Source organism: Desmodus rotundus, chromosome 1 (genome assembly GCF_022682495.2).
Source record: "Desmodus rotundus isolate HL8 chromosome 1, HLdesRot8A.1, whole genome shotgun sequence".
In the NCBI taxonomy this organism is placed as follows: domain Eukaryota; kingdom Metazoa; phylum Chordata; class Mammalia; order Chiroptera; family Phyllostomidae; genus Desmodus; species Desmodus rotundus.
In genome coordinates this window covers 14,821,639-14,843,861 of record NC_071387.1, presented here as the reverse complement: position 1 = coordinate 14,843,861, position 22,223 = coordinate 14,821,639, and the positions used below count along the sequence as shown (strand labels likewise).

Here is a 22,223-nt window from a genome sequence, read left to right as displayed (position 1 = left end):
TTCCCCGGGGGGCCTTGTTTAGCACATGTCCCTTACTTGGTGGCCGTAGAGAGAAGGGTCACCAAATCTATCTGAGTCCAGAGGTCTTTCAATTCTTCAAGGGAAAATTCCCAGCGTCTCTGAACATCCAAACATCTATGCATGACCCATGGACATGGACAGTGTTGTGGGGATTGCCTGAGAGGGTGGGGGTAGGGGGATGAAAGGGGAAAAATTCGGACAACTATAATAGCATAAACAATAAAATATAATTTAAATTTTAAAAAATCCACAGTTTCTCATCCACCTACTTTGCAGCATCAACCCTAAATTAAAAATATAATCAAACCATAGCATTTGATGTTCCATCTAAGTGGCCACAGCAGGTGGGGCCAGAGAGAGGAAGAAGCACACAGAGGGCTTATGCGGGCCTCAGTGAATCCGAGCGCTCTTTTTGGGAGTGAGCACGGATGATGGAAGAAAGAAAAGCTCATTTGCCCTCGAGGCTCAGAGAGAAAAGCTACCAGGCCAAGTTTACCCAGCAAGTTCGTGGCAAACGGGAAGACTCTTTGAGTCCTGAAGAGGCCTGAGCTGCTGCTGCTGCATTCTTTCTGCCCCCCTCCCCACCTTACGTGCAACAGACACCATGGTCCTTGATACAAACACTGAGATTTTTCTGGAGTGGAAAAGATGGCAGCCGTGGATGGAGATGGGGAGGGGTTTAGCATTGGATCGGTGTCCCGGGCCCCACATGCAGGATGAGGCAAATTAGTTCAGTGGCCAGAATGAGCGAAGGTTTTTATAAACATCACCTAATTGTATTACCTCAAAGTCCTGAAGCGTATTGCCCTGCTTAATGATGTATCACATTATTTATAGGGTGGCAAAACGAGACTTCTATTGATTTAATGCACTTCCTTAAAGACCGTCATTGTCACAGCCATAAAACAGAGCTATTCCCAGACAACTCAATTATGGCCCCTGTGTCTATAAACCACCCTACGCCCCACACAGTGCACACAGGAGGCGGGGGTGGGGGTGGGGACTGCACAGGGGTGCAGGACAACAGGAAGCTCTGGAGATGCCAGTGCCGGTGGACCGGGGCTTCACCCAGTTGGGGATGAGGGGCAACACAGGAGGTGCTCGACGGGGAGTACGGAGCACCCCCTGCCCCCTCTCTCTTGGCCCTGCTGGGTGGAGTGGAGCAGAGCTGGGTGACTCTGAGCAAGCTCCCTCCTCCCTCTGGGCCTTGGTTTTCCCAACTATGAAATTGGAGAGCTGAGCCCAGTGAGACCGGCAAGGTCCCTGCAGCCCCACAGTCTGTGGTTTTACGAGTTCTGGTTGAGCCATAGGAAGAAGGTACAAGGACATTTTTAACATCACCCCTCACCCTTTCCTTCCATCCAGGCTCTTTCTTTTTTTAACTTATTGATAATAACAGTAACAACGATAACAGGAAGCAGCCCTCGTCCTGTTATTTATTAGTTGCTTGTCTATGGGCATTTGACTTGGCATATCTGTGACTCGTTTTCTCATCTGTGAAGTGGGGGTATGAATACATGGACCTAACAAAATACATAACGCACGGATGCGATATTTCTATCTTGCTCCAAGTGCTATTATGTACAGCATGTCCCCTTAATGTGGGAGGTAGATGAGAATAGCTACCTACGTACCCATGTTACAGGAAGAGAAAACTGAGGTGGGAGGGGAGTGGCTTTCCCAGGTGAGTGGCACAGACTGGTCTCTTTCTGGTTTGGGAGATTCCAGTTCTGGTCATAGCGGAAAGTCCAAGGAAAATAAGACTTGGTGACCACCTTGAGGATAAAAGCCCCTCCTTGGGAAAAGCTTGAAACTGTCCCCTTGGACATGTGGCGATTGCTCCCAGAGGAGCTTGGGCTCTTCATGGGTTCTTCCAGGAAGCCTGGAGAGAAGAAGGAGCCCCTCCCTGCAGCTCTCCCCCAGGCAGGGGTTTCAAGGAGACAGAGTGGGAAACAGGAGCCTGCACCTGGGTTCTGGAGTCCAGACCTCCACCTTGGGGCTCAGAAAACCCCTGGCTGGAAGGAACTCAGAAATCATCACTTGGCCCCTCATCCTGTCCATGGTGAAAATGAAGCCCAGAGATGAGCAGGGACTTGTCTAAGGCCACACACAGTTTATATGCTCCAGAGCAGGATTTGGCTATCTCCCCAGCAGTCTTACGTCCACGCCCCTCCTGGCCGCCACCCCCAGCAAGCGCCCCCGGCTTACCTTTCTGGTACTGCAGCCACAGCTGCTGCTGGACCTTCTTGCTGGGGAAGTGGATGATGCAGGTGAGCTCAGAGCCATAGAGGGCCTCTGCGATGTAGTGGGAGCCGTAGTGCTGGATGAAGGTCAGTAGCTCCTCCCGGCTGCTCTCCTTGGACAGGATCTTGAGGACGTTGGTGAAGCCTGGACAGAGGATGAGCATGGGAAGGTGGTCAGAGTTTGGAGGTTGGTGGCTGGCAGATTATAAGTGGCAGGGACCTCTTTCCAGTGTGGGTTTGGTGCCTTATCCCTCACCATTGCGTCAGCCTGGTGGCTGCCCTCATCCAAACACGAGCAGCTTTCCCACACCTAACATAGCAAAGGTCGCACTCTCTCCTGGGCGCACAGGACACTGATCTAGAGGGAATTGATGGGGGAGGAAGGACCAACGCTCGGTGACCTGGATCACGGGGGCCTGAAAGTCACAATCAGGAAATGAAAGCTGATGAGCAACTAACGTGTATCAGGCACACAGCTAAACATTCCACCCTCTTTGCTTACTTTAACCCTGGCGTCAGCTCTGCAACCCACCGTAACTACCCCCACTGTGCAGATGAGCAAGTCAAAGCTCAGACTGCACATGGACTTGCCTTGGTCCTCTAGCCCTGCAGGGTGGCTAGGACTCCAGCCCACTTCTACTGTCACCCCAGCAGTTCCACAGCACCCAGTCATCTGGGACTTGACCTGTCCACAGCTGGAGCCCGGGGCTGCCCTGGCCTGGGCTTGGCAGATACTCAGCTTCCTCTTATCTGATTCCTGGCTTAGTTCCCTGTGACACCACTTTCCTTGCTATCTCAGCCACGGCCTCCCTAAACAGCCATATGTCCTCCTGTACGTTGCCAAGGGACTCTGCTGCTCTGTTGCCCTTCGTCCATGGCCAAGGGGACCTAAGTCCTCAGTGCCCAGCATGGGGCGCTGCAACCACTCAACAGCCACTGCCCCCCTTCCCCCGCCTTCCTCCGACATCCAGGTGTATTCTCTCAGGAGCCTAAGACCTTCCTGGGTTCCTCCCCCTACTGGGTAAAACCAGTGACCCTATCTGAGCATTCCAGGCCTCCTAAACTATCTCCTATGAGCCACCTGCATCAGGCTTTACCCCCACCTAAGTCAGTTTTCTTATTTCTCCTGAATATGACATCGGATGTCTATTATCCTTTCTTCATTTCTATCCCTTATCTTACCTCCAACACATATACACACACACATACTGCCAAGTCCCCCCCCCCCCCCCCCCGTCCCCTGCACCTCCTGCCTAATTCCCACCTGTGCTTCAAGGCCTGGGATGGCACCCCACCTCTAAGGAGCCTTTCCCAGCATCCTGGCCAGTGTAACTCTTCTCTGTACCTCCACCGTGCTCCACCTCGAAAACATAAGCTCCCTCCCACTGGCCTCTGGGTCTGCACATGCATCCTTCCATTCCCCTACCCCAAGCAGGTCCAGGGCACAGTCAGGACTCGGCAGGGACACCAATCACCATTATAACAAGAACAACCAACTCCACCACATCAGAGTAAAATGTAAACGAGCAAGCTCTTTTCAGCATTACAAATGAGCTCCAATTTGCCAACGTTTTTATTTACAAGGGGGTTCTCAGGGAGTGTCATTATTGATTAATTAGAGCAGATCCACCTTTGTAGTTCCAACAGGAACATCGCAGTCTTGTTTGCAAGTGCGATGTGAAGGCGTGTGTGTGTGGCGGGGGCACCAGAACAGCGCTCACAGAGTGGGCACTTGATTAGAACAATCTCTCTCCATCAACCTGTTAACTCATGCAACCGGGTAATTAATACAGCAGTGTTAATGATGAGGTGGTGTCTGTTAAGTAATAAATAACATCATGGAGATGCCCTGTGGCTCTCTATCCAGGCAGGCAAAACTGTAATCAAATCCCTGCTCTGCTCCTGTTCTGCCACTCCCTAGCTGGGTGACCTTGGGCAAGTCACCTAACCTCTCTGACCCTCTGTTGCCTTATCTGAGAAAGAGCGGAACAAAAATGCCTGCCTTGCAGGACTGATACAAGACCTAAAACATAACATGTTAGGAAGTTCTGGCCGATGTCAGTAGTAATTACTATCTGTACTTCTCAGAGGGTAGAGTCCCCTGATTCCCAGGCTGCACAAGTGACAAGTTCATGAACAAAGGCCACTGACAAAGCAGAGGTAAGAAATGAGTCGGGGATCGTTAGGACACATGGGGACCATAACCCAGTGGCCGAGTTTTAAGTGAGGGCCGGGGTAGAAAGCCCTAGGTCAGGCCATATTCCCCAAGTCCTCCACCCATTCCTTCCTTTTCAGTTTTCATTTACATTTTTTTTTTTACTCCATCATAAAACATCAGCACCAACCATGTGCTGATTGCTGGCTCTGCCATGGTGTCTCGATGTCACTGACCGTCTGCTTGCCCCTTTGTTTTCCTTGTGAGCTCCCAGGTGGTGGGCTCCCCAGGGCCAGCCCAGAGCCTGGCACTCCCTAGGTCCTCGGAAACAGGTGCTGAATCACGCCAAGCCCCCTGGCTTCCCCGGGGGGCAGTCCTCACCTGCTGAGAGGGTGATGGTGCTGAGCTTCACACGGTAGAGGTTGCTCCGGACCCTCCACTGCTGCACCATGGGGTAACCCATGGCTTCATCATACCTGATGTCTCCTGGGGGAGGGAACGAGAAGGCCACGTGAGCCCAGCATTTGGAAGCCTCGTGTGGCACCCCCCCGACCACCTGCCCTGCAACCCGGGCTCTGGGTGTTGGCCAGTTCTTCTAAATAGGCAGGGGCTGGGCCTCGAAGTCCCAGCTCTCACGGGGATGATGACTTTATCTGGAGCCCGACTCCAGACCTCTTCCCAGCCTCCGCTTCAGCCCCAATGCTGCCCTCAGTGTCAGCGCAACAGCTTGCAAGGCCCCCTTGCCCTACAAACAAGAGCGTGCATGTGGTCTCATCCGACCCTGTTGGCAACTTGCTGTGGGAAACGAGACACCTCAGTGCCTCAGTTTCCCCATCTGACCCTGCTGCTAACCTTTGCTGACCCTATTTCACAGGCACATTATGAGACTCAAGTCAGGAAACTGGAAATGCTGTACGTATGGACCAGAGTTACTCAAGTTCAGCCCGTTCTTTGTGTACTGTTAACGGCTGCCTTCCCAGGGCGGCAGAGCAGAACAGCTGCAACAGGAAAAGCCTAACACGGTTGCTGTCCCACCCTTTATGTCTGCTGGCCCCTGTGTAGGCCATTGTTTCCGAACACGGAAACATGAGTTAGTCATAGGTATCATGCAAAATGCACATTAAAGGTTCCCGTTTCAAGCAAGAGTGAGAAACGCAGGCTAAACAAAGCGGTTTTGTTTGAAAACCTAGTTTCTCAGGACTTTGAGTAGGTTAATGAGCATGGAAAAGCTCCGCAAAGGCGGTGTGCAGCATTCTGCATACTTCTTTGACCACGGACCCCTTTTCTGCAGAGAATCCCCTGCAACTCACATCCCAAAGAATGTGTTTTGGGGAAGCAAGGGGAGGTGGGAGGGGATAATGGAGGGAGAGAGGGGAAGGGTTTTCAGGAACAACCAGGACACATGGACAAAACCACAGGGAGACGGAATCAGGGGAGGGAGGTGGGGATGGCTGCGGTGGGCGGGAATGCTGGGGGAGGAAAGACAGACAACTGTACTTAAACAACAATAAAATAATTAAAAATAATAATAATAAAAAAGGAAAAAATCACAAGAAAATGTCAGCAAGTGGTTAACTTTGGGTGGTGGTTGTATAAAAGATTCTTGTTTCCTGACTTATATTTTCCTCCATTTTCTGAATTGCCTACTCTAAGCATTTCTAACTCTTTTTTTACAATCAGAGAAGAAATACGTGAATAAGGCTAGTTATATCATTGGTTATTATTATTGTTGTTACATATCCTCTGCAAATGGCAGGCACATTTTCGATCCTTTCCCTTCTCCCCCTGGTGAGGAGGCACTTACAGACATACTTGGTACTGAGATTAAAATGAGAATCTCGTTGGAACAAGTGATTTCTTCCTGGATGGTACTGCAGTATTAAAGTTGTCCATTACTGTCAACTTTTTCCCCCTCCTTAGCCTTTTCAAATATAATTTTTTCAGAGGCTTTCATTTTAAAGTAAAATATTCACGATCCCCAAAGATATGTCCATCGGAGCGAGGTTGCTCTGTTATAAATACGTCCTCTCTTGTTTATCTGCTCTGCCCCTCCTCTCCGTCCTCTGCAGAAGGCCGGGCAGAGGAGGAGCAAGGGGGTGGGGGGGGTGGGGGGGGGGGTGTTTTGCCTCAGGGCAGCGACGCAGTCTGTGCAGAAAGACCAGACGCCAGCGCCCAGGCAGCCTCTGCCCATCTATCTATTCATGCTCACCCTTGTTCAGATCAAGCGCGGAGGGCTAGCAGCAAGTGGAGCCCGTCCCGGGAGCGGTGGGCAGAACACACAAACATAGACTGGTGATGCATCCAAAAGAACACACCAATACTACCTCTGGCTATCGAGAAATTGCCCAAATGGTCTTCTCCGCCTCTTAGCCCATCACCCAGACCTCCTGTAAATGGTCATCACTCCACCCCTCACTGTCCCTCATCCCTGGTGCTTTCTGGATTCCAACATGGAATGAAACCCCTTCAGTGGAATGCCAGCTTCTTGAGGGTGACCCTGCCTGCGGTCTGCATCTCCCCACTTCTGTGGAGCCTACAACAGAGCCTGGTACGCAGCAGGCGCTTGGTAAATAACTATGTGCTGGCCCTCTCACATTCAGACATCGTCCCTGGTCTTCCTCCACACCTGAGCCCCGTCTTACCCGACTCTGTCCTAGATCCCCACCAGGGGTTAGGGGTAGAATGAAGCTTTGGGACGGGGGAAGATATTTTTTCCTGGTAGTTAAAAAAAAATAACTCTTGAAATGGAACAGTTCCTCTATTAGGACACTTCCAAAGACTCCCGAATCAAATGAATCATCCTAAAAAGTCATACTGCTCAGGTGGGACCGACCACAGTGCACCCAGCATTTCGCATGCATGATCTCCAGTTCTCACCACAGTCCTGAAAAAATAATTGTTATACCCCATCTTTTCAGAAGCAGAAACTGAGGCTCAGAGAGGGAAACTGCCCAAGGAGACACAACAATCAGTGACAGATCCAGGGTCCCTCCCATCAGAGCACAGCACCTCCCCATGGACCATGGCAACGTGGCTTTAGGAGGTGGTGAACTCCCCGTCACTGGGGATATGCAAGAGGGCCAACCACTCAGCAGGGGTACTGTAGACCTGATATCCTCACCACTAAGGAGGAGTGGACTAGGACCCCTTTACCATCCGTGTCAGCTCTGAAATTCTGTGATCTTATGAACAATGACAATTAAGGAAGGCACAGCGGTTTTTAGACATATTTTACATTTTTACATCCACAGTTTCCTGTGGTCCACCTCTGTGCTCCCTGCTGAAGCAGGACAGGTCAGGGAGACGGTGCAGAATACTGGGTACGGCATCAGCCGCAGCATCAAGGCCAACCAGGCTTCAGGCCTGACTCGCCTGCAGACTAGCCGTGTGGCCTCGGATGAGTTACACGACTTCATTAACCAGTCTAAGAGGGGACTGTAACAGCCTTACGGTTTGCACGGGTTAACATGTGCCCAGTGCCTGGCCCCCAGGAGCCTCTCAACACGTGTGGGTTCTGCCCCGTCTGAGATTAGTCAGCTTGTGCGAGATTTCCAGAGCTTGTGAGTGAGAGGAAATGAAACCTGAATCTGTCGTGTTTCAGGATCATCCTTGAGGGGACAGTTTCCCTCTCAGCGAGATGGCTCCGTCACCCCTCAGGCCGACCCTTGTCCCTGGGCAGTGGTTGAGATAACCAACTACTGTATCACAAAGGCAGGTTCAGGGCCCATCCACCTTAGGAAAGTCCCCATGAAAAGGGTCAGGGAGGAACTTGGACAAGGTGGTAAGGAACTGGGAAAGGCATCCTGAGGTGGGACAGAAATAGGGAGCCTTGGGAGAGAGGCTGCACCAGACAGCTTGTCAATGAGGGAGAGAGAACTGCAGAGCGGAGTGAAAAGGGCAGATGACCCAGAGCCAAGGCATCCACTTCCAACTCTGCAGATCTGCTGTGTGACCTTGGGCTGGTGCCTTCACCTCTCTGAGTCTAGATTCCTCATCTGCAAAACGGGAAAAATAATACCCACCCTGCAGGATGGCTCGGTGCTGATGATCAAAAACAAGTTGCTTTCAAGAGAGAGGGGCTGTGGTTGGAGAGGGGGGTCCACTGATTTTCTTTTAGAATGGTTTAAAAATGAACCTCATGAAATAAGCCAGACACAGACAACTACTACCTGATCCACATACACGTAGAAACTGAAAAAGTTGAACCCGTGAAAGCAGAAAGCAGAATGGTTCGGGGGTGGGGCAAGTGGGGAGATGTTAGTCAAAGGGTATGAAGGTTCAGTGACGCAGGGCGAGTGAGTTCTGACGATCCAATGTGCAGAATGGTGAATACAGTTAATGATATTCTAGTGTGTGCTTGAAATTTGCTGAGAGTAGATCTGGCCGGGGCTCAGAGTCTGGAGTCCTAGACAAGCCCCTAGTTCTGCCAGCACATAGTAGGAGCCCAAGAAATGGCAGGTCCCTTTGGTACCCCCGTCCCCTCACGAAGGGGGAGGCCTGGCGGGGCCTGTCTTGGAGGTGCTGAGGACTCACATGCACCTGGAGACCAGGTGTCTGGTCTGGAAGGCTGGGGAGGGGTCCACGTGTGTGTCTTACCAGTGAGCAGCTGGAGGTCCGGGAGGGGCTCGGAGAGGACCCCCCGGCACTGCTCCTCCACCGGCAGCGGGATCACCAACAGCCCGTCGGCCAGCTGAGGGAAGTCCTTGATGAAGTTGTTCTCCCTGTGGAGAGGAGCAGAGAGACTGCCAAATCGAGGAAGCGGAGGCTGCTGGGGGACGCTGGAGCAGGAGGCTGGTGGTCCAAATAGAGACTCAGGAGTGGGCTGGTGGCCGTGCTGCACCACCCCTGGCTTCGGGATTCCCAGCTCTGAGAACATGGTGCTAACGACCGGCTCAGAATGGAGCAGGCTGGGGCTCAAGTCACTCACCAGCTGTGCCGTCTTGAGTGAGCTACTGGTCCTCTTACCGCCTCAGTTTCCTTTTCTAAAAAGTGACACTGCAGCATCCTCATTCACACTTATGTGCTAAAGCTCTCATTTAGTTAGGATGCAGTCTGATGCTCTATAAACTGTATATTTGGCTGCTCAGCAACCCCTTGCACAAGCAATGGTGATGGTGAACCAGCCTCTGAGGGAACTGTGAACAGCATGGACTGCTTGAAGAAAACGGGGGTGAGGTTAGGCTGGAGAAAGGAAGGCTTGAAAGAATGGGTGTTAGCCCTGGCTGGTGTGGCTCAGTGGATCGAGCGCTGGCCTGTGAACCAAAGGGTCGCTGGTTTGATTCCCAGTCAGGGCACATGCCTGGGTTGTGGACCAGGTCCCTGGTGGGGATCATACAAGAGGCAACCACACACTGATGTTTCTCTCCTTCTCTTTCTCCCTCCCCCTCTATCTAAAAACACATAAATAAAATCTTTCAAAAAAAAAAAAAAGGAAAAGAAGGAATGGACATTTGTTTGTTAAAGTAGAAGGACCCCAAGAAATCTTTGGGATCAAACTTCTCCTTTTCAAGAGGGGGCACCAAGGCCTGGGGAAGAGCAGTGACTCACTCAACAACCAAAGGGTTATACTCAACCCCAGTTCTCCCAAATCCCAGGCTGGTAATCCTCCTGCCCTAACTTCCTCAGGTGCCTCTATCCCTTCCCTGTAGGAAGGGATGCAGGAGACAGACCTCTGGGTGGCCTCAGGCTACTGAACCCTGAACAAGGGTAGCCTTAAGGGGGGCTCAGTACTAATGCACTACAGGGGGACAGCCTTTCATCTTCTAGAAAACAGACCTGCCTGAAAACAGAACAGCCTGCAAAGAGAAGTAGTGAGCTTCTTGTTTCTGTAAGTATGCAAGCAAGAAACTTGATGGCTGTGTGGTGTGGGGAGCATTGAGGGCATTTCTGCATTAAAATCCGACTTTTGAGATCCTCAGAGTTACAGACACTGATTATAGTAGGAGAGGAGGAGAAGAGGGAGGAGAGGGGAGGAGAAAAACAAAGGGAGGGGATGTTCATCGCTTCATTTGCAAGCGTGAAGCGAGCATCAGAAAGAGGAAAACAGCAATCTGTGATGCCTGGATCTCAGGCCCTTCAAAAGCAGCTGCGCAAGCCATGGGGTGGCCTGGGTCCCCCAGCCCGGGGGACCTGCAAAGCTCACCACCCACTCGTTTCTTTAGGGAACACCTTCTCCGTGTCCATCCCCAGAGCAGGTCAGAGCCCAGAAGAGGAGACGTTACCCTCAGCTCAACACCCCAGCATCCTCATTTCCATCATTACCACTGTCACTCCTGACCCTTTATTTACTGACTCGTATAACTTGCTAGGTAGGATCTGGCTAAGCACTTGACATCCTTTTCATCATTTAACCTTCACCTGCAAGATCATTGTTGTCCTTATCATGTGGCTGAGGAAGAATGAGGTTCAGATTTCAGAGGCAGCAGAGCTGGGATTTGAACCCAGGTCTGCCTGACTGCAAACCTGGTGAGGTAAGGGCTGGGCCAGGAACTGTCTGCCAGGCATGCTCGGGCATCATGGTGTGTTTCTAGGTCCACGTGAGTGTATTTCAGTGTGCTCTGTGTGTGCCTGTGTAGGTAGGTGTGCCTGTGACCATGGCATCCGTCTAGGTGTGCATTTGTTGTTAGCTTTTGATTTTCCTGCAAACCTGAGTCTCCATGTCAAATCCTCTCTGGCACTGGTTTTACAATCCCGGAGGAGGGAAGCAGAGAGCCATCCTCTCCATGCCCATGCACCCCTCCTCCAATCCTCCTGCCTCTGGTCAAGCCAGGCTTTGGTGTGTGGGCAAATCCAACCCCAAAGGGACCATGGGAGGAGCACAGTGGGCAACCTCAGGATGGCCGTGGGGCCTGGCTCAGGACGTTCCGTCATGGAGGAAGGCTCTACCCCTGAGCTTCCAGGGATCTGGGAAAGTCTTGAGGAAGCACCTGAGAAAAAGGGAGAAGATGGAAGGGTGGGCGTTCACAGGCCAGTGTGCAAGGCTGTGAGGGAGGCAAGGATGAAGCACAGAGAGACCAGCCAGCAACGGCAAAGATCAAGGATGGTCCCCCAGGAGTGCGCCCCTTCACCTCCACGTGGGCGGTGGCCGTCCTGTGAGGCCTCTGCCAGCAGAGGGCGCCCAGGGCCTTCACATCAATTAGCTGTCCCTGGAGGCAACACAGAGATGGGAACCTCTTCCAGGGAAAGTTCCCCTGGCCTGAGAATCTCAGTTGGAACCCAGAGAGCAGCTTCAGAATCCGCCCACCTGGGAAAGGTGATGGGGAGGGCTGGCGGGGTGCTGGCTGAAACTCAGTCTGAAACCAAGTTCAATTCTCAGAGTCTGTGAGTGAGTGTCTGGGTGTATAGTTAAAAACTACCAGGCAACTAACTAATCCTAATAATAGGAAGATAGGAAGAAGAATGAGTAATATTTATTGATTGATCATATTTGTTGGTCATCAGCTATATTCTAGGTTGTGTGCCAAGATATATAGTAGGTTGGCCAAAAAGTCCGTTTAGCTTTTTCTGTAAAATAAATAACACATTTTTCATTTTCACCAATAACTGTATTGGCTTGGATATTTGAAGTATGTCGGCTATCTCCCATGTGATAGAACACTGATTGTTCTCAATTAATGTCTTGATTTGACCGCTATCAACTTCCACTGGTCTACCCAACCGTGGAGCATCATCCAGAGAGAAATCTCCAACACAAAACTTCGCAAACCACTTCTGACACATTCAAGCAGTCACAGCACCTTCTCCACAGACTGCAAAATCTTTCTTTGTGTTTCAGTTGCATTTTTACCTTTTGTGAAATAAGAAAGCATAATATGCTGAAAATGTTGCATATTTGCTTCCACCTTCAATATTGAAATGGCTATACACAAATTGCAATTTTGATAAGTTTTTTAAAATACATACTGATATGGCAACACAATCCAACAAAATTGTTTTGAATGAAGTTAAGATATGAAGTGCTACCAGAGCCATCTCACAGAAAAGAACAATTACGGGGGCCAACCCAATATACATATATATATATATGTGTGTGTCGTTTTAACCACACTAGAAGTCTATGAGACACCCACTGTTCTATTCCCATTCTGTAGATGAAGAGCTGGATGATCAGAGGTTGCGGAATTTGTCCAGCTGCGGTCCACAGTCAGGAAGTGGAGCCGAGACCACACCGCCCCGTCGGGCTCCCAGTCTTGTGTCTCGCACTCGGAAAGCACACACTCAGTGGCTCGTCAATGCAGAGTCTGCACTCTTGGTCCCTGGGGTTACCTGAGACCAGGTAGTTCTCTTGTTCACAGTCAGAGCAGATGGTGCTCTTGTGCCTATAGATGCGGCTGTATGCCTGTGTGTGTGCAAAACTGGACACAGCTTTTCAAATAGCCACAGGGCCCTTATTCCTTTAGGTCAACCTTTCCCCCCTTTATAAACCTTTTATAGATATTTTTATGTGTATAAAAATATTTTACAGCTATGATATCTTCATATAGATATACAGATATCTATAAAAACAGTTCCTTCTTGGTTGATATGATATGGGAACAATTCGTCAAATTTTAAAAATAGATCCTGGACCCCCTGGGCTCACCAACTCTGGGAGTGAAAGGCCTCGTTCACCCACATTGATTGGGGCCTCCCGTGTTCCCGAGGTGGCTCTGCCGTCAGGGGAGACAGCCGTGGGGAGTCAGGGGAGGAGCCTCCATTCCTGAAGACCAGGAGGCCTTCACAGTCCAGCCTTCACAGTGCAGCCCCTGCCTACTCCTCCTGCCTTTTCAGAAGCACAGCCACCTGTGCACGCTTCCCCAGCTGCACTGATTGTCCCTCAGGTCCTCTTATGGGCCATACTCGCTCCCTACAAATGGGCCGACTGAGGTTTTGCTCTCTCTCTCTCTCTCTCCTTGGAAAGCTCTTGCCCCCCACCCCCACCACCACGCCCTGCTCCTGGCCAATTCCTACTTACCATGCAGACCACAAATTACTTCTCTGCCTTTGAGAAATCTTCCCAGGATCAGTTCTCCCATTACATTTTCTCAAAGCATCTTGCTATTTTGTTCCGCAAAGAGCTTCACAGTTCCTAACCAGAGACGGGCTCATGGGGACCTTAATAGATACTTAGCTGTCCCATTGGACTCTGGCTCCATGGGATCAAGACTATGTCTGTTCCATTCATTGCCACCCCCCACCCAAGGCCTAGCACTGTGCGTGTGGCACACAAAGTGGACGCTCAGTGAACGTTCGTTAGGGAAACAAAGGGAGGAAACCGAGAGATGCAAGTATATGACCTACATCTTTTGATAGAGTCCTCTCTAGTGTTTCATCACAGGGTTCCAGCATGCTTCAGCATTCAAGGGACGCTGGGGGTTTGTGCCTAAAGTTCCAGCTCTTCCACGGGAGGCTACCTTCTTCCTCTAACTTCTGACATGCATAGGCACCCTGGCTCCTGTGGAGCTCAAATAGAGGCCAGTGCCCCCTGCCCCTGAGCTAGTGGGGACCAGATAGGAAAAATGCTCTCTCTAAGCCAGGGTTGGCCAGACCTCTCACTCTTGGTGTGCAAGGGTGCACGGGTGTGCATTCACGTCACGTCGAGGTGGAGGTACAGAGGATGAGGAATGCCAGCAGGAGGCAAAATACCACCTCTTCCATGAAACCATTTTATTTTCCCCCAGCTGGAATAAATCTTTGCTATCCCTTTCCTCTCATGTACCTTGTGTGTGAATGAGTTCCAGAAGTGGCCCTGGGGTCTGGTAGTAGAAAGGTCGTGGACTCACAATCATGTAGACACAGATCCCAATTCTGGCTGTGTGACCTTGGGGAGGTCACTAATGCTTTAGGAGCCTTAGTGACTTCATCTGAACCAAGGGCTAATGAGTTTACCTTTGAGGGGTTGGGAGGAGGATTCACAGAAAGGTATCTTTAATGGTCCTACCTTTTCCTGAATCCCACACTGAACTCTGAATCTCTCGAGAGCCCCAGGGAGCCCAGTGCCTGCTCACAGTTTAACACCCTAAGTGGATGTTGGATTGTGTGTGCAGGTGAGGGCCAGGCCTCTTCACCCTCCATGCCACCTGCACGTGACCGCTAAGTGGCCCAAACCTGCAGGGCATATCCACGGCAGATGCACCTTGTCCGTTTCCCTCTGAGCAGCCATGCTAACAGCAATAACCAGCAAGGGATGCTGGGATGGAACGCCACCCTCTCCCACCCTCCCCCTGGTTGTCCCTCCCTCTGGCTGCCCCCTTTTAAGAATATGTGTGAGTGTTTTGGATACATTAATACACAGCCACCAGCACGCTGGAGCCCATCAACCCTCAGTTCTGGGGAAATTAGCATTTAAATTGAGGTATTTCAGGGAAGTAAATCATCCCGGAGAAGCCAGCACTGTCTGCAGCCTTTTCTTAGTGGAAGGAACACTAGGAGCTGTTGAGTTTGCAGGGAAGAGTCCACTCTCCCTGGCTCCCCCCAGGCTGCCCAAAGACACTGAAAAGGGTGGCATGGAACCCTCAATGCCAACACAGACATCTCCCTTGGTTTAAACCTTCCTCCATCCCTCGTCCCCAACTACATGTGAGTCTTTCTGCCCTGTGCGGGGAGGAGACTGGCCGAGATGTGAGATGTGATTTCCTGTGACCAAGCAGTTGGGAGACCTGTTCTGATGGTGGCTTTGTCACTGTCTGGTGGGGTGGTTTGGGGAAGCTACCGCTCCCTGCTTCTGGAACTGGGAGGGGTAGAGGGCTGGAGTTCAACATTGATTTCTCTGACCCCGGACTGAAAGGCACTGGGCCAGATTCTGCCCATCCTACAGGCGCAGGAGTCTCTGGGTCGAACAAAGCCCATCCTCGAGCTCTGCCCTTGTTGGGGAACAATTAGCAAGCCTGTTCTCGTGGGGTCTGCTTTGTAACGCTGGCTCTTCATTTAAGTTCGCCGGCCACACGCTGCAGACTCAGTCATTCTTTCACTTAACCTCTCCTCCATTCATTCATTCAACACATCTTTGCTATGATGCGGTGGGCACTGGGAACACAATGACAAACCAGACCTTCCCTGTTCTCAGGTTGCCCGTAGCCTGGCTGGAGACATGCAAACAAATGCTTCCCACCTGTGTGTGCACATGAGTGCAAGGCAAATGTGGTTTCAAAAGTGCTGAAATGAAGCATTTTTCATTCCCCAGAAATGATAGTTGGCCCCGGCACCCACCTGCTCAATCAAAGGCATTCATTCCTTAGGAAGAAAAGCAGAGACCATCTGGAAAAAAGAGGGTCACTGCTCAGCTCTGCATCTCAAAGCTGGCTTTGGAGTGTCTTGAGCTAGATAATAGTTTTGAAAGCCAGCCTGTGCTGGGGATGAAGCTCCTGCTATATATCAAAGCCAAGGCTGGCCAACTCCAATCACAGTCTTATTTTAATGTACAGATGGTGCCGGCTATGACCTCAGGGGAATTCCCACCAGAGGGGAAAAGGAAGGAGAAAACTCTTCTTTTTGCCATTAATGCTGGGAGGGATTGCTGAGGAGAGAGGACCGAGGCTAGAAGTTCAGACATGAGAGTCAACACCCCCTCCCCACTCACTCCAACCTTGAGGGTGGTGTCAACTGATTCCTAAGATACTGATAAGGGTTTTGGGGGAAATCCCAGGGCAGGTGAGCAGGAGCAATGGGGTCTTGCTCCCCCGGATTAGGTTATCATCTGGGGTGGGGTTGTGAGCCGCCCAAGACTGCCTACATCACAATGGATGGCAACGCAGGGTCCAGAGCCAAGCTCAAACAAGAAATCACACAGTGACTACCAGCAAGGGTCCAGTAGACCGTGTCTGTGCCAACATTCTCCCATCAGCATCCACCTGCACCCTGAGGACAGGGCGGAGAGACTGCCAGGTAAGGGAAAGACAGGGTGTGTTGGTGGGGAATTGAACTTTGAATGGACTAAATAGTTACTTTAAAGAGGATATTCAGTACCCTTAATTAGCAAGTTGAAATACTTTTTTGCTATCAATGGAATGGACTGAGGGAAAGAGTATGTCAGCTGTAAAAAACTGAGAAGACTACAGTGTTTTGCATAATTGAGTTAGAGTGGAAAAGTGTGTTAACCTTTTATTTATTTTATTTGTTTTCATTTTAAAAAATTTATTTGTTTCATAAATTACTTTATTGTTGTTTAATTACCATTGTCTGCATTTTCTCTCCCCCACCCCCCACCCCATAATTACTAAACAGATGGTCATAGGCCAGAGTGATAAAGTTGAAGGTTCATAAGGGAGGTTTAAAGACCGAGGGAGTGTAGAGAAGGGGCCCTTAACATAGACTGGGGAGATCTGGAAGGCTCCTTGGAGGAGGTGAGTCTTGACAGATTGGAAGGGACTATCCAGGGAAAGATCAAGGAAGGGAGTTGTGGGCGGGGTCTAGGCAGAAAGAATAGGATGTGCAGAAGTCCAAAGGGGTGTGTGTGCATGCAAGAGAGAGCAAGAGATTGAGATTGAATATAGAACACTCACATAGCACGTTCTGGATGCTGAAAGAAGCTAAGATTTAAGATGTAAAAGCTTTGAGCACAAATCAAAGGTGGGCTGGTGAGAAGCAGGTAGAGATCAGATCTTTTGAGCCTTCTAAGTGATGCTGAGGAAAGGTGGGCTTCATTCTGAGGGCCAGGGGATCCATTATAGGGTCTTAAGTAGGAGAGCTATACTGTCTGACTGGAGCTTTAGGAAGACTGCTTGAATGCAGGGTGGAGGCTGTGTTGGAAAAGGAACAGGACTGGAGGGAACAGACCAGTTCTGAGGTTTTGCAGCAGCCCAGAGAAGACACAGTGGAGATGCTGTATGGCAATACTGAGGAGAGGCACAGATTTGAGAGAGACCCGGGAAGGAGAACCCACAGGGCTGTGTCGTCAGTTGCATGTGGTGGAGAGTAGAAAAAGGGGTCATGGGATGTGCTGGGGAGCACTGCCCAGGAGCCCCTCTGCCTCCGATTCCCTATCACTGAGCACTGGAGCCGCCTGGGCACCCTCGTTGGCATTGACCATGGCCTGAGAACAGACCTGTGTGTCTTGGCCCATCATAGAAATCCTTGCCTCCTTTCTGCTTCCACCAGCTTCAGCCCATCTGAGCTCAACTGCTATGCGTGAGTCCTGCAGAAAGACAGCCAGATCTTGCGTAAAGCCCCCAGCATTTCATGAAAGCCCAGCCGCCTCCAGATAGAGGCTCCCAGGATGGCCGTCTCTTCCTGGGCAGAATGCAGCTCATGATCCCTACCTTCCGGGACATTTCAAGGGTCATGGATGCAAAGCTGCTTCACTGGCTAAACAGTGGTCCCCATACAGGGCTATTCTCACCTCAGCCAATACTCACAAAAAGGATGAGAGAGAAGACAGAGGCAGGCAAGGCAAACTGACTTTATACATAAAGGCTCCTGAGTCTGCAGGACCAGGACTGGCTACCCATCCATATTCTCGACTCCCAACCCAGAGCTGCCTCCACTACGCGTGTTCTCAAAGGTTAGCCAGAACGACCGTTTCACCGGCCAGACCCCAGCTGAACTGTGGACTCCTGCAAGGCAGGGGCTGAGACTGATTCTGCTTTGCAACCAGACAGACCTCATGGTGTCATCTCCTCCAGAAAGCTGTCCCTGAGCCCTTCGTAGGAAGAAATGTCGGTTTTGCTTCCACACCACTTGACTTTGGCTCTGATCTCAAGATCACCAGAGCCTGCCAGGGATGGCTGCTCTCCGCTGGTGTCTCCCATCCCGATTCAGGAGCTCTCAGTTGCAGGGGTCTCTTTGTCTGATCCCCCTCTGAGCCTGCCTCATCTACCCATCCTGATTCCAGGGCCTGGCAGAGACACAGCACATTAACAGCTGTCTGTTCTGATTTAGACCACCATCCCCTCTCCCGGGGACCGCCAGGCAGCCAGCCTGTTACGGACTCTCTGCATTCGGTCTTGCCCTTCCAATTCATCTCCCACCCCACCGCCAGAATGCTTTCCTGAAAGGATGATCCTGCCTCAAATACGTCATTGGCTCCATGCGTTACTGTCCTTCGCTGCCGTGACACATCACTGAAACCTCAGCGGTTTCCGACAACGTAAACGTACTATCACGTAGTTCTATAGGTCAGACGTCTGAAATGGGCTTTTGGCCTAAAATCGAGGTGTCAGCAGGGTTGTCTGCTTTCTGGAAGCTCTGGGGGAGAATTCATTTCCTTGCCTTTTCCAGCTTTTTAAAGATGCCCATACTCCCCGGCTCCATCTTCAAAGCCAGCCCAGGCAAGCCAAGTCCTTCTGTTGGCACGTCACTTCTTCCCCTTTCAGGATCCTTGGGGTTATTGGATAATCCAGAATCATCTCTATCTCAAATCAGGTGATTAGCAACTTATTGCCACCTATACCCTTAATCATCCTTTGCCATTTAAAGGCATTTAGTCATAGGATCCAGGGATTAAAATGTGGATATCTTAGGATCTGTTATTTTGCTTAAAAGCTCCATGTTCCCCCAGGAGGGTGTTGTCGATGCCTCTCCCTGCATGTGGTAGTTCATGCCCCTTCTCTGGGTTTCTGCAGCTCCTATCCTCCCCTATCCCAGCACTTTCACACTGGACTGTTGTTCTTGGTCCCTCACTGTGTCCCTCAGTGGATCGAAGGCACAGAGGACAATGACCACATCTGTTTTATTCTCTGCTGTGCATCCAGCCCTGGCACAGTGGCTGAAGCACACACTAGGGGCTCAATAAGTGCTTACTCAGTGAGTGAATGAATGCATGGAAATGTCGGGGAGGCAATTTGATTAGCTGTGGTCCTGCAAGCTCCGTCCCGTCCCATGGAGCCTGGGTTGTTGCCTTATTCTTCTCCTTCTCCCTTCCCATCTCTCCCCTTCTTCCCTAAACAACCAGCACACACAATAAAAAGTATCATTTTTAAAGCTCCCATCTATTAATTGTTGCCAATGAGCTAGACATTATTCTAAGGGCTTTGCACATATCTCATTTCACACTCACAATGACCCTGCAAGGCAAGTACTCTTATTCCACTTTTTTTCAAAGTGAGGAAGCAGAAACATAAGGAGGTCAAGTGCACGGAACTAGTAAACTGGAAATTGAAAAGTCTATCTCCACGGTCTTAAGTACTATGCAAAAATATGCTAGTCATGTTTCATTTTGCCCCTAAATGAAATGCTGAAAAGTGAAGGTTGGCTCACTGAAAATTCCAGCACTGGTAGAATGTCGCAGGGAAATGCCCTCACTGATAACAGTAGCTGCTCTTCATCGAATACATGCTGTGCACGGTTTCACAGGCTTTCTCTTCCCAACCTTCCTGCTGTGGACTGAATGTTTATATGCCCCCAGAATTTACACGATAAAACCTAACCCTCAAGGCAGTAGCATTTGCAGGTGGGGCCTTTGAGAGGTGCTTAGATCAAGAGGGTGGAGCCCTCATGAATGGGATTAGTGCCCATGTACAAAACCTCTGAGAACTCCTTGTCCCTTCCGCCAAGAACATAGCAAGAAGGTGCTGTCTGTGAACCGGGATGCTGAATCTGCTGGTGCCTTGATCTTGGACTTCCCAGCCTCCAGAACTGTGCGAAATGAATGCTTGTCATTTAAACCTATAGTATTTTTTTTTAAGAAGCCCAAACAGATGAAGGCACTTCTCAACAATCTTACACGTCAGGTATTATCTCTGTGATGAAGGTGAGGAAACTAGGGCTCAAGAGGGGTGAGGTCACTTTCCTAGGGTCGTGTACGATGGAATCAGGGCTGTCAGCTTCACTCACCACTCACCTCTCCAGCCATGCTCACACCTATCCTCTCTCCTGCCCTACCCTCATTGGTAGGCTGCTGTGCATACACACACACACACACACACACACAACGCCTGGGTTACCCATTGCACATGCCTTCCCTCTCTAAATGCAAAACAGCTTTCACAAGGAGCACCAAACTCACTTAAGCATTCCAGGCATGACCGTCACTAACTCCTGCCCTGGTAAACGCAATCCCTGAAATTGAAAGAAACTGCAGGCTAGAGAAACATTATCTTCTCCTCCGCTCCTCTACCCTGCACCTCCTCGCCTGCATGTGTCAGCACCAGGATTCCTCGTCCTGCTTTAACATGGGGAACAAGCCAGGCTGCTGTCACTGGGGCCTCGGAGCAGCTTGCTGAACTTCCGCCAGTTCTCAAGGGGAGGATTCAAAGGCCCTGAGAACTGGGCATAAAACTTTACAGCTGGCAAAAGGGAAAGTTCAACATCACTAGCTCCAGCCTCTGCATTTTTCTGAGCACTATCAACTATCTTTGGTTTTCAGATGTTAGACATGAGATTTGAAGAGGAAAGTCAGCCTTGCCCCCGAGCACACAGCCCCGATGGAGCTGAAAGTGCAAAGCCAGCTCCATGCACAGGTCTGCAGGATATATGTGAGGAAGCGCTTGGCCCGAGTGGCAGCTGAGCCTCTGATGGAGGGATGCTGCTTACCCCAAACCTCCCTCTCCAGCCCCAGCCCCCGACTGCAAGCTCTACTTTACCTCCCTCAATCCCTGTGGGGGCTCCCTGCTTATTTTCTCACAGTCAAGAGCAGAAACCAATATCCCTGTATCTTTAAAAATATTTCAAGCCCAATTAGGATCTTCATAGTCTCAGGTTCTTTTCTGTTCTCAGGGACCCTCCACCCCATGCCACCATTCCTCCTCTGTGTCTCCTGGGTGGGGGACAACAGCATGTGCCCAATGCGTTCAAGGCCTCAGGCTCCCAATTCTCCCTACCCTCCCTGAATCCTAGGGCACTCTCACCATTCCTCACGCCCCCTCTGTCCCGCCCTGGACAGGGAGCCTGGTCTGCGAAGCTGTACATGACATGCGGCCTTGAGCAAGTCATTTCCCAGCTCTGGAGCGGGGGTGGGGGGCGCTCTTTTCACTGCGGGGTCGTTTCTTTGATGAATCTAGGTATTTGCAGATGTCTCTATCAGAGAGGGCTAAGAGAACGTTCCCAAGGTGAGCGCCCTGCTCCTGTGAGCACTCCGTCCGCTTTCTCATTTTGGTGAAGCAGCCTTCACCTCCAGACATCCCTGGATTTGCCCCCTGGTTCCACTTCCCATTCCCAGTAAGGCTCCAGTGAAGCCCTAAACTTTGAGCCTTTTCTGGGTCTCTGTTTGCTCATCAGAAACAGGGGAATGGGAATCCTCCTTGCCTCTCCTACTTGCTGTAAGGATTAAGAGAGTCCAGAATGTGAGTAGACTGAGAACAGCAGACTCTCTGTAAACGGCAGCTCTTGCTGCTGCAGAGAGCACAGTCCTAGCAGCTTTATTTCACATTCTCAAAGTGACTGTCTTTTAAAATATATATTTTTTATTGACTGATTTTAGAGGGAGAGGGAGGGAGGGAGGGAGAGGGAAAAGGAGAGAGAGAGAGAAAAATATCTATTTGATGTTCCAAACAATTATGCATTCATTGGTTGATTCTCGTATGTGCTCTGACCAGGGATTGAACCTGCAACCTTGGCTTCTCTGAAGGATACTCTAGCCAGCAAAGCTACCTGGCCAGGACTCAAAATGTCTGTCTTAACTAGGAATAAAAAAAAGGGCATCCACTTTTAGAGCTGAAATGGACCTCAAATTCTCTTCTTTTACACCTGTCCAGAAGCATCTACAGCTTGCCCAAGTCTCACGATGGAGCTTTAATGATGACTCAGGGCAGGTGGCTGCTAATTTGGAGGTCTTCTCTTTACATCATGGATTTTTTTTTTCTGGTGGATTTGATTCTTTCCTAACCTCATACCCTACTCCTGACCTCTAGGAGAGTTATTCACGCCAAAGGCAAAACCTCTGCGCCACACGC

The 22,223-nt window shown here is 50.4% G+C and overlaps 1 protein-coding gene across 5 annotated transcripts in view; it reads right to left on the bottom strand.

The window, feature by feature from the left end:
• Window positions 1–22,223, bottom strand: part of ASTN2 (astrotactin 2) — an 813,615-nt gene that overhangs the window by 233,417 nt on the left and 557,975 nt on the right. For all 5 annotated transcript variants that reach the window (XM_053921242.2, XM_053921245.2, XM_053921243.2 and 2 more), the window contains 3 exons: window positions 9,016–9,140; window positions 4,801–4,905; window positions 2,230–2,409 (listed from right to left, as the gene is read on the bottom strand). In XM_053921242.2, the coding sequence (XP_053777217.1) occupies window positions 2,230–2,409; window positions 4,801–4,905; window positions 9,016–9,140 (410 nt within the window). The remainder of the gene's footprint in view (window positions 1–2,229; window positions 2,410–4,800; window positions 4,906–9,015; window positions 9,141–22,223) is intronic.